This window comes from Athene cunicularia (genome assembly GCF_003259725.1).
Source record: "Athene cunicularia isolate RWA chromosome 2 unlocalized genomic scaffold, athCun1 chr2_part1, whole genome shotgun sequence".
NCBI lineage: Eukaryota > Metazoa > Chordata > Aves > Strigiformes > Strigidae > Athene > Athene cunicularia.
In genome coordinates, this window is record NW_020799095.1 from 134883560 (window position 1) to 134896754 (window position 13195).

Consider the following 13195-nt stretch of genomic DNA (forward strand, 5'->3'; position numbering starts at 1 on the left):
CATTCCCTGACCTCCCAGGTACGAAAAGCAAGTTGTTCCCAGAGCACCAGAAGGAAATGAAGCTTGGCTTCATACAGACTGGAATTACATTTCCACAAGGTTCTCTACCCCAGAACTCCTTGTAAAAAACATCTCTTCTTAAATTCTTTCCTCTGATTAATCCCTACCTGCTTTGTTGAGTATGAGATAGAACAGTCAATAACTAATCCTGAGCTTTGACTGTGCTTACGTGTAAAACAGCTACTGCCTTTCAAACTGGATATGAACTAAGTTACTGTGGTGGTGTCCTGGCTTTGGCTGTGATAGAGTTAATTTTTCTTGAGCTATCCCAGTCAAAACCAGGACAGGTGGGTTTGACTTCAGTTGGTTGCCAGACACCCATGCAGCCATTCTCTCACTCCCCCCGCCCCCCCCCAACAGGACAGCAGGGGAGACTAAGATGAAAAAGCTCGTGGGTCGAGATAAAGATGGGGAGATCACTTACCAATTCTACCGTCAAGGGCAAAATAGACTTTACTTGAGGAAAACTGATTTAGTTTATTGCTAATTAAAAATAAAGTAGGATGATGAGGAACAAAGACAAAGATTTAAAAAAACCCTTCCTTGGCTTAACTTCACTCCTTCATTCCTGATTCCTCTACCTCCCCCACTACCAGAGTGATGCAGGCAGATGGGGAATGGGGTTGCAGTCAGTCCTTAACACTTCATCTCTGCTGCTCCTTCCTCTTCTTACTGTTTCCCTGCTCCAGCATGGGGTCCCTCCCATGGGATACAGTCCTTCATGAACTGCTCCAACATAGGTCCTTTTGATGGGCTGTAGTTCCTCAAGAACTGCTCCAACATGGGTCCTTTCCACAGGGTACGTGTACAGTCCTTCAGGAATAGACTGCTCCAGCACGGGTCTTCCATGAGCCATAGTTCCTACCAGAAAAGCTGCTCCTGTGTGAGCTCTGCTCCATGGGCCACAGCTCCTACCAGGAGCCTGCTCCTGTGTGAGCTCTCCACTGGCTGCAGCTTCATCAAGGGAACATCCACCCGCTGTAGTGTGGGGTCCTTCATGGGATGCTGCATGGATATCTGCTCTACCATGGTCCTCCACATGCTGCAGGGGGACAAACTGACTCACCATGCCGCTCTTCATGGGCTGCTGGGGAATCTCTGCTCTGGCACCTGGAGCACCTGTTCCCCCTCCTCTTTCTTCACTATTCTTTGTGCCTGCAGTGCTGTTTCTCTCATATTTTTTTCACTCCTCCTTCTCACTGCTGCTGCACAGCATTTTTTGCCCTTTCTTAAGTATATTTTCCCTGAGGGGCCACCAGCATTCCTGATGGGTTCAGCTGTGTCCTACAGTGGGCCCACTGTAGCTGTTTGGAACCAGCTGTGCGTGGCACAGGGCAGCCCCAGCCTCTTCTTGCAGAGGCCACCTCTGCAGCTGCCCTGCTGCCAACATCTGTGTAAAAACACCCAATACAGCTCTACAAGCTGAGGCATGGTGCATAGGTGTCTCCTCTTTCTTATTGTATCTGAACTGACAGAAATGAAGCATCCTTGAGATGGATAACAGGCAGAGCACTCTTCTCATCCACAGCTCACTTCATTATGCATCAGTCCTTTAGATAAGGGAGAGGGTTAGACTCTGAGGAATCAACTTTTATGAAACTGCTTTGCACTGAGGAAGTAGTTTCATAGAGAATCAAACACTGCACAAATATTTATGACACCACAGTAAAACCCCAACATTAGCACAACAGTAGCTTTGAAGTCACCAGCAATCACCATTTTCAGCCAAATGTACAACAGTATACAAGTTATTTATATATGACAAGAAGTAAGCCTTATAGCAGACAGCACTGAGTAAATTGTGCATGTCTTTCAACAGCAACCACACATATTTTTAAAGGTGAAGCACTTAGTATTTTGTAAATCCCTTATTTAGAAATGAACACATCAGAATTTAAAAAAAATATATCCTTTTAGAGGTACCATGTCAGAAATGTGGGAGTTTTACAAACATCAAATTTTTTATTTTAGTAAAAATAAACATCTGTAATTAAATAAACAAAACACCCAACATGCAATTTAAATCTACGTGTGTCCTAACAATAACATTATTACATATATGATAAGTGAAAGTGTCATGTTACTTAGCTATTGTTAATTTTTACATTGCAAACCATTTCTAACAGACTAAAGGAATTAAGTTTTTTTCCAGGTTTTAGTAAGCTTGTGCAATATGTAGAGAAATATTGTAAATGTATAGCACCTCAGCAAAGTAGTTCTGAACTTTGATTACTTTTTTCCCCCAGAAGTAATTTTTTTATTTTGAAATGCTTAAATGCTATTTAAGCTGCATTAACTGCCTATTTTACATGCAACAGAGATACAGATGACTTGGACAGAGAGCCCAAATGCAAAAGAAGTTTTTATGAGTGTTGACAGAACATGAGAAACTGAACTGCAATGAAAAAACATGCAACCTGAAGCAGTTATTCAGGCAAAGCATTCAGAACCAGAAAAGCTCTTGAGGAAAGCCTTGCCTCTTCTCTTTTTCTATCACCACTAGAGAGAGCATCTCCACTCCAACAAACATACAAATACATGACACACCATTTTAGTTAACCAAGGTCATGCTTCTATATAGGCGTACGAGCAAGGAAAGAGTGACCTTATATGTCAGCTAGTGGAAAATGAACAGAAGTTCTTCTGTTGTGTTTCCATAATCCATCTATCAACCAAAAAAGTCTTCTGTCACAGATCAACTGCTCTCTGAAACTACCTACTGCAATTAGCTATTCAAAGACCTAGGTTTACAGAGTCCATTTCCTATTTTCTGCTTGCTCCACAAATCACAGGGAATACTCTCATCTTTTGTATCTAAAAACCAAGTAGCATCCTCTTCCCTTAAGGCATCCCAATTCTAAGTATCTGGATACCTTGGCTTCCCCATTGCAGGCACACAGCATCACTTTATACTTCAGACATCTTTCAGCAATTTTTTTAACTACTAATTTCTGTCCATTTTGTCATACATGTGCCTGCAACTGGTTTTATCATAATACAGAACTCAAGCATATGGTAGTATATATATTAATCTGCATAACACAGAAGGCAAACGTTATCTTGCAAATGCTACTGCAAGCAGTTCCAGAAATAAGGTAGTGTTTTTAGGCAGCCTATACTTGACCTGACAAAGCCCCTTCCCCTCCACAGCAAAAAAAATTGTCCATCATGCATCTCTAGTTTCTGATGTTTTGGAAACACAATACGCTGGAATTTAGGCCATCACTGAGGACCTAACTTAAAGAACTTACATTAATAAAGCAAGTATTTCTCTATAGGAAAAACTTCACAACTGCATTTGAGCTAGAGGAGACAAATGTAATTTTGGCACACAAGAACAGGACAGTATAGCAATGTATTTGACAAAAATTGCTGGTTGTTTTATTTCAGCTGGATCATTGCCATTGAAATGCACTAGAAAACATCACGAAGAACAGAATCAAGTCTCTATAGAACAGACATCAATGCATTATCAATGTTTTATTTCCTTAAGTTATAACTCAAGATGGGAAATGTTCCTATATACATATTTCACAGTCTTCGATTCTCTAAGATTCTGAACATACATTTCACAATTTTCTCTCCAACTTAAAGAGGAAGAAGACATATTAGAACTGTATCCTACTGATGATGGTTTACTACAACGGAGAAAAAAAATGTATAAGCAACAATTCTTAAGGAAATAGGCCACTGAACTGCTAACAAAAAAACCCCAAGCAATTTGAAAGAACTAAATCAAAGTGAAAATATATTCCTGTATGGTGAAAAATCTACTGAATTATTCATGTTCCTATGTCCTCCAACAAGGACCAAAACCACAAAATCACATAGCTGAGGCTGGAAGTGATTTCTGGAGGTATTCTAGTCCAATCCTCCCTGCTCAAAGCAGGGTCAGCTAGAGCAGGTTATACGTGCACGAAAATTTCCTACCCACAGTAATTATTCCTTTGACCATAATGTTTTAAACACATTAGCCTCCAGATTACTTTTATGCCTCCCATTTTTAAGAGCTCTTTACAAACACCCTGGAGTTCACACTTGCTCCACAATGTCTTGCTGCCTGCTAGAATGCAGTATGCGAGATCTGCTTTTCTTGATCCTGTGATATCATACTCGTCCTGGCCTGTAAAATATCTCCTGGGGCACAAACTTCTTACCTTTCAAGGCCAGACACAGTATTTTAGGCTAAGTTATTCAGAAATTTATCCTGTCTGGTCTTGAAAACCTCAAGGACAGCGGTTGCACAACCTTATTAAGCAACCTGATCCATGCTACAATGATGGTGTGAAAGATTTTCCTTCCATCCAGTTTGAGCCTCTTGTTTCTACTTATGCCTGCTGTCTCTTCTTCTCTTACCCCCCATCACTGAACAGCTAAAATCTATTTGAGCTGAGTTGCTATAAAATTACAGGTTTTGTCTTCTGACAAATGTTAACTATCACAACACACGTACCCACAAAATAGACTACTTTCTTGGTGAAACATGCTAGCCTTTAAAATTAATCTTTTTTCCTTTGGCAGCACAGATACATGTACAGGCATACATACACGTACACACACATACAGACATATGCATATGCATCTATACTGCAAATGAAAAAGTTGGGTTTTTTTTTCCAAGAAAAAGAACAAACCAAGATCTGCAAGACACAGACTTAAGACTTCTAGAGATTTTCTGAGGAAATGGGAAATTATAAACTGGTTCAAAATCTTGACCTGTAACTATGACATTTTCTGTAAAAAACAGATTATTTTATAAGTGCTTTGCATGACACAAGGTAGTGATGAGGTGCAACACCCATGTTTATTACAAGCTTAGTAGAGTCATCTTGAAAAAAAAACCCAAACCCAAACAAACCACCAAGATGACAACTTAATCTGTGACGCTTTCATGATTATTTTGTTACCCACTTTAGTCAATGGACCAGATTAAGTCCTAACATACTGTTGTTAGTCAAAGATGCTTACAACCCAGATCAAGCCTCCCATCAAAGCATTTTGCTTACAATCTGTTATTTCCAGTGCGACTGACAAACAAGTATCATAAGGTGATCTATGCTCCAGCTCCTTAGTAAAAAGCATCGACTTTCTGACAGGTTATCTGAAAAGTTACTGAGCAAAATGCAAGCTAAGGAATCTAGAAGAATTTTATGCCACTGAAAAAGACCCTTTCCTTATAATTATTCTGACATAACTTTGCTTTTTCAAATGGCTCACCTGTGAAAATATGTATTTTTTAAAAATCAGATTAAAAGGAGACTTGTTTTTATATTAAAATGACACCGAAGAACATATCAGTTGATAATTTCTGTTGCTGCTGTGATTTTACATTATGGAAGAAATTTGTGTTTTCAAGAGTTTGCACAGATTTTTGTTCTGATAATAGAATTCAAAATGTATATCATTTAAAAATGTTTTTAAATATTTCTGCAATTTTGCAGCACTTACTACATGAGTGACTTTCATGGTATCACCATCAAATCTGCACAAGCTTGCGCTATCTTCAAGAAAAGCATCACATTCTTCTAATTCTTGAGCATTACAAGGTGGGTTTTCCTTTTCAGGGTTTGGATTCTGAAATAAAAAAAGACCATGAACTACACTGGAAATCCAAGCAACTGAATGTCTGTCTGTCTATCTATCTATTCCTTTTCATAACAAAAAAGGTTCAGTAGAACAGGAAGAATCATTTGCATATCCTTACATACTGAAAGATCAAGCTATTATGTACTTACTCAAAACCATTTCTGTTGTGGAGGACAGCATGAGTAGTAGGTACAACAAAATCCGTTTCAGTTTAAGGAAAGGTATGTAAGCCACTAAAATATGGACAAAAAGTTCCCTTCTGTAAGTAACAAAAGTATACGAGCCTGAAAACTTATGCAGGTTTAGGAAATTTATATTAGTGTAAGCTTCTTTTAGATTCCCATGAGAAATGCTATTTAAAAAATGGATTAAGTCATTCTGCAAGTAGCTCTAAATACATGCCTCCTTTTAGCTTTGCTAATAATTATTTAAAATTAACAATTTGTTATGTATATTTCTAATGCACTCAAAACAAGAAAAAAAAGTCACTTTTACTACTAATTTGAGAGGAAGATACAACGCTACTGTAGACAGAAACAGCTTACTTTTGCTAATGACATCTTCCTTGGAGAATTTTCAAAATCACCAAGCTATGTTACCTTTATCATATATTTAAAGAACTAATTTCATGATAACTGAAAGGGACCTTTATTTAATAGAAGACAAAAATACACGCTTCCTTGTTAAGTATGAACTAATGTTGCTTCTTGAACAAAAAAGACATTGTCTTGACAACTAATATAAGCTGAAAGCTGAGGCCAAACAGAATTTGTAAGGAAAGATCAGACTGGGTACTGACTCAATTCATCTGACAGGGAGAAGTTCTTGAGTTCCTGTGCTCATTTCTTCAACCATTTCAGCTGATTATGAAGAACTTTATTTTGGTTTAGTCCACAAAGAGAAAGAGATCAGCACTTTTTTTTTTTTTAATTGTAAGACAATTTAAGTCCAAAGAAAACAAACATGAAGAGATAAAGAAACATGCTTAAATGACAGAAGCCAGGAAAATTGAGTGTTATATAATGCAGGCTTAATATACTCCACAAGACTTCACACAGGGTATCTGTCTCTTTATAGGTTAGACTTTGGGGTTCCCCTCTGGTTTACTGTTTTATTGGGTGGCTTTTAAAAAAACTTCCAGGTAAACATCATTACCACAAGCAACTGAGATGACCAAAAAGAATCCATGCCTTTTTAATACATAAGTAGCTGAAGTTCGAGTATAACAAAATACATGACATTTATTTAAATGAACAGTTCCCTAAGGAAAGATTTTTTATTTTTTTACATGATCATTGTTGCACACATACTGAAAAGTTGATTTTTTTTTTCCACACTTTACGCTCAGTATGAGTTACAAAAGAAAAGAAATTTGAAGTTCCCAATGAATCCATGGTCAAAAGGTGTACTACAATATCTTGCCCACAGATAGCGAGGGTGAGAGGGAAGAACTCAATTTATAGTACTAAACAGTTTATTTTAATAACACTTTTCAGCCTTATTAAAAAAAGTAATAATCCAAAAGTAATATATCAAGACCCATAGGGAGTCACACTTCACAAGTTTTAGATGAGATGCCATTTTCTGATTAATCCAAAAGGGGAAGTATCAAGCAAACAACAGCTAAAAATTACATTTTATTTTGGTTTAGGTAGACTACTTGTATAACAATAATGCCAGAGAGTTAATGAGTCATACTTATGCTTTCCTAAATTTTCTTTTTTAAAGCGTCATTTACACTCACGGTTTATAAGTCAAGTATAGTATTCCTAGGAAGACAGTATAAAAGTGTTGCTAACCTATTGCTAAACAAGATTAAAAATTACTTAAATCAACTACATTAAAAGAAACTGCCACATAAGTGGTGGGAACAAAATTTATCTTCAATGCTTAATCAAACTTCTATTTTGGTGCAGATGCTATCATGTAAGCTAAATACAGTCCCCAGTGAAGATTATATTAGTGTTCAAAGTATATTCACAACTCTAGTGTCATTAGTTTGTTAAAAGTTTCAGTTGAAAATTAATGCAGAGTTAGAATTCTGAATAGTAAATGGACAGATAAGCTCTGTCAATGAAGTGCAAATTAGGTTATCAGGAGAATGCAACATGCAAATGTACAAGAATTTTAAATGTTTTATTTTCAGCTCCTTACCATTACTTCAGAGGTAAGATGCATCAGGCTTTCAGTTATTTCAGAGCATTGGGAAGAGTCCATAATGAATTCTCCTCTTGTGTCACCAACTATTAGCTCTGGCCACTGGGGTCCCTCATTTTTCTTAATTAGAGAAACTTCCAAACTAAAATGCAAATAGAAGACAAACAGTAGTACACAAAAATACTGCATCCATTTCTCACATTAGTCAAAAAGCTCTAAATGTAGGTTTGAGCACTTCTTCTCTCCAAACTGAATTAATAATGAAAAATCACATAACAGAAACCATTAGTATTCAATTTATAAAATAAACTATTCTAACAGAAAATATTCCGAAGAAAAACAGACCAATGACATGAGATTTTTAAAAGTTTAAGAACAGAGAAAATGTATTCATGTAAGTGTCCTCAGGGTTTTCAATGTAAATACAGTTTCCCCTGAAGCAGTCTTATTAAAATAGTTTAAATACTGTAGAAGATCACCTGTAAAGAAATCTATTCAAAGAGTAACAGAACTACAGAGTACCTACAGAGGTTTATCTGAAACCTATGAAGTGCTTAATAGGGCTACTTAAGTGTGCACTACCTTTATATAACATCTAGGACAAAAATATTTTATTTTATAGACCTCAGAAATACCACAATAGTTAATTATCTACATTGTGTACCTAAAATCATTATCTCAGAAGAGGTGTGATTTCTGTAACCTGTAAAAAACCACAAACAAATTGAAGAGAACCTTGTATAACCATCAGGAACAACTAACCAAACATAAAACAAGAGACTTAGTACCAACATATTTCATTCTATTTAATTATTGCATTAGACCAACACATGGATATAATGATAAAATGAGAGCTAGTTTTATAATATTCACTTTTAGATACACTTATAGGGTCTACAATGACAGTCTTTTACCTGACAGAACAGGAACACCTTCCAAGTTACTAACTCCTGCATTAAAGCAATAACTATTTGGTGAATTCTGAATCAGTTCCTGAAGCAATTACATTGGTATTAGAAATAGCAGACTTTTACAGAAGACATCTGGAGCACATTTTAGACTTTTAACCAACAGAGTTGAAGTGGCATTGCAATACCTTTAGACATTAATAACAGAGTGCAACTTACTACTTCAAAATGTGTAATTACTGTTTCCCATTAAATAGAAGTCTGAGATTCATGCAATATTGCTCACTCGATTGAGTAATTAAAAAATTGAGTTACTCAGTTGAGTTATTTCTCACTATGATATCTAATAATCAATGAATGAAAAGTCACATTTTAGTATATAGTATTAGTATAATCTCTATACAAATATTAGTCCCTCTATTTAATACTTTTGGAAAATAACTATCTTTTATAACTAACCTTTTGGGAAAAAGCCAAGACTTTTGATGAGGGAAGCTTAAGGAAAAATCACAGAATCATAGAGTATCTTAAGTTGGAAGGGACCCAGAAGGATCATGGAGTCCAAATCCCTGCTCCTTGCAGGACTACCTAAAAATAAACCATATGACTATCAAAAGAAATCGAAAAAAAATTTTAACTGGGAACGTGTTGCAGAGAATGTCACACTAGTTTTATTATTATAACCAAATCTCACAAGGTCTACACACCTGTACACTTCATATAGAAGTTTAAACAATGCAATAATGAAAAATATCAAGCTTGACTAAGCACTCAAGAGTCAGTATTATCTCTACCATATTTGTTTTTCACTTTGTATTTTAAACTATTATGATGGTAATTATCATAGTATTACATACAAAGCAATATGCAAAACAATCATAAGATACAGTATCTCAAACCTTTAACACTACTCCCCAATTTCCATACATGGGGAACAGTAGTGAAAATGTATATATTTACAAGTTGTAATTTGAAACTGACTTTTTTTTTTCCCCTTTTTTCTACCTGAAACTCAGACTTGAGTGTCAGAAAGCTACAGTTAATATAAAGTCTATTGTTCACTGAGTCCTCTCAAAATACCTCCTTAGATGGCCATATTTTCCATAACGTTATGGCTGGGAACATTACTGTGCCACTGAAACAAATCTGTATTCTCCCCACTTACTGTATGCTGGTTCAGGTTTATAAGAATAAAGTTTGTGCATCTCAAAACCTCTGAGAGGAAACAAAACTGGAAACTGCAGACTAAAAATGTCAAATGGAGATCCAAGGACAGATCTGAACTACACAAAAAGTTACAGGCTTTTTTTCTTCAGTAAGCTTCAAATATGCAGAAATAAATACTTGAACTGGGACTCTGAGACAGAAAACTGAAGTGCACACACTCTCATAAAATAGGTATTAGATACTGAAAAGTGAAGGGGATCAATAAAACCATCTGCCCTGCTCTAAAGCTTTATCTGGTAAAACAACTCCTGAAATTTTCCTATTGTATGATTACCTTTATTACAATATATTGCATCTAGAATAACTGAAGTGTAAAAACAGTAATAAATCTACAGCAAAAAGGGAAAAAAACCCAAAGAAGTGCTGAATTTAAAACAAAAGGTAAGACAGACTGAAAGATTTTTTTACAAAATGATACTGCTGAAATTTGATTCTTGAATTGCTGGAGTCAAAAATTATTTCCAAGAAATATGCATGGCCAAAGGGACAGTTTTTCTTCAGAAGAAACCACTACAGCACAATCATATTTTATTGCCGAATGCACAGCAACAACTTCTACACTACTAGGTTATTAGGAATTTCTTTTAACACCTGTACATTTTTGCTCAGAGCAAGTATTTGGTGACTGTTAATCAAAGAATGTTCAAAAACTAAAAAAAGTCAGGAAATAAGAACTCAATAAGTTTTCATTAGTAAGTTTAGTTTATGTTAAATGCAAAATGGACTGTAATGCAAGTAGCAAATACTGTTATCTGGTATTTATCTCTATATTTTTCAGAACCCATAGTGCTTCAAAGTAAAACTATATTGGATTTTAATGACTGGTATTAGAAAAGAAGAGGCCAAGCAGAGAACAACAGAAGACATATCAAAATGCCTTGGAAATGGACACAACTAATGCATTCCCCTCACTCTTGTCCCATGTCCAGGAGGTAGGTATACTGTTGCCATTACTACATTAGGAACTTCAAGGCAGAGTTTTTCTTAACTGAAGAAATTATTGATCCTTAAATGTAGTTAATAGATTTAAGTACTTTTGTTGCACTCATGTACTGGCTTTGGCTGGGATAAACTTAACTTTCTTCATAGTAGTTCGTGTGATATGTTTTGCATTTGATTTTTGGATTTGGATAAAAGACAAATATGCTTAGTGATATAGGCAAGTTTATATTTTGCCAAATTTATGTTCTTTATCACAGAGTATTTGCAAAACTTTCCCAGTGAGAAAAATGGATTTTTATCTTATTTAAAGGAAATACCTCTATTTCCACAGAAACAACTCCTTTCTTCTTACATTTTTTCATGATGATACCATATACGGAAATTACTCGTTAAGCAACATTTAACCAAACCTGCTTGTTTCAAGAAATAGTGGCTAATTACTTTATCCTAGAAGAGAACAAAAGCAGTAAATGTCCAGATACGTATTATATACTGACAGACCTGGTTGCTTTTCTTATACTTGTTGGAAGATCCAAGACAAATTTCATCATAAACCATATCTAAAATATGAAACTTCAAACAGTTTAACTTATTGACCCATTTCCTTGCATTCCCCCTCCCCTATCAGTCTGTATCCCTTTTCCCACGCTTTATCTCATGTTTAAATAATTTCTTTGGTTCAGAACTTAGCCTGTAGTTCTGTATTTACAGAACGATCAATACAAGCTGTTTTCAGTCTGCAACCAGTGTTACACGTCACAGAGCTTGTGACAGACTAAACCTTAGGGGTGGAATGTGATTCATTGAACAAACCACTAAAATGGAAGATTCCTGGTGGAGACTGGCAAGGGGATGTGCCCATGACCCTCAGGAAACAATGCAAAGAAGCTGACCTTATCTCAACACAAAGGGTGGCTATCAACAGCTGAGTGGATCAACCAGTGATGTAAATGCTTCTTGAGTTCATGAAAGGAGTATGAATATCTCCTTGAGTTAGCCAGACCAGCAAGGGGGGGGAGTGAATACACAGCTCAGCCCAGGCACAGTATAAAAATTAGAAAACCAAATAATTTGGAAGAGAGCAATGGGCTGGAGCTGACTTCGAGCCACTTGCTCCTTTCAGACAATTAGGGATGCCCAGTGTTGAGAAGGTGAGCATATTACAGAGGCTGGTAATGGAAATCACATTGGTATGGTGACTAAACCACGTATTGCAATTGCTATATTTTGCTAACTGTAACTTCAATTTGTATCAAGTTTTCAGTGTATTTTGTATCACCCTGCTAAATCAGAAACTCTGTGTGGCATCAACTCTCCTCAAAAAAATTCGATCATTACACTCTCCATGTGTGGAATATTTAAAAAAACTTGGTCGGAGAGTATTGAACTCTGACAGGTCAACACACTACAGTGGCAGCTCAGTCTTTTGGTTGAAGTGAACAAACCAGCACGGATGCCTTCTATATCCAAATAGCTTCTATACCTTAAAAGGAGTACCAGAAGTAGCCAGATAAAAAAAGATTAACTTTTCATCCTGTAGTCCACTTCTGTAATATGGCCTCTAACAAGCTTAAAGAAAAAGTTCTTATTTAAGTATGGACATTCCTACTACTCTGAACTGCTTTTGTGATTACGTATTAATTATAATAGCTGTGATATTAACTAAGGCCACAGTAACTACCAAATGTATAGATGGCCAGAATTGGTTAGAATACTTCACCTGTAGTGCAGAAATGTATGGATGCCTAAATTCACAGATATTACAAAGAGAATACTTGAAGAACATGGACAACTCTATCTTGTACTAAGTCTATACATATCAATATCTAATAGCTGTAGACTTATGCACAAATCCCTACTTGAACATTAAAGAGACTAACATGAGACTTCTATACAATGAAACACACCCCTAGATTAAATAAAAAATGTGCTGGGTTACAGACTGTAAAACATATGAAACTTTGAAAAGTTCAGAAGTACTATCACAAAGCTCTTAGAGCAGAAAACGTTTAGTCAATTCCAGACCTTCAAGCCCACCTCCCTCAAGCAGACAAACAGAAATGCACCAGTGCAACTGACAAGAGAAGGTAAAAAAATTCCAAGGTACTTTGACAGGTATTATGGGCTTAAGGTACAAATAAGAACAAGATCATTAAAGTGTGGATCAGCTACTTATTTTTTGTAATGCACATACTCTATTTCATTCATCACGCCTCAAGTTTTACTTTGAACCATTCAGACGGTGCTTCAGTTCTAGCTGTTCTGACCAGGTAGCACAAGGGGAAGTAAAACTGCAAAAGAAGAGCAAAGACTTT

The 13195-nt window shown here is 36.2% G+C and overlaps 1 protein-coding gene across 1 annotated transcript in view; it reads right to left on the bottom strand.

Annotated features, from left to right (window-relative positions):
* NUDCD1 (NudC domain containing 1) overlaps positions 1–13195 on the bottom strand; it is a 52806-nt gene that overhangs the window by 9442 nt on the left and 30169 nt on the right. The window contains exons 8-9 of the mRNA XM_026842610.1: positions 7801–7945; positions 5509–5634 (exon numbers count right to left, since the gene is read on the bottom strand). Coding sequence (XP_026698411.1) covers positions 5509–5634; positions 7801–7945 — 271 coding nt within the window. The remainder of the gene's footprint in view (positions 1–5508; positions 5635–7800; positions 7946–13195) is intronic.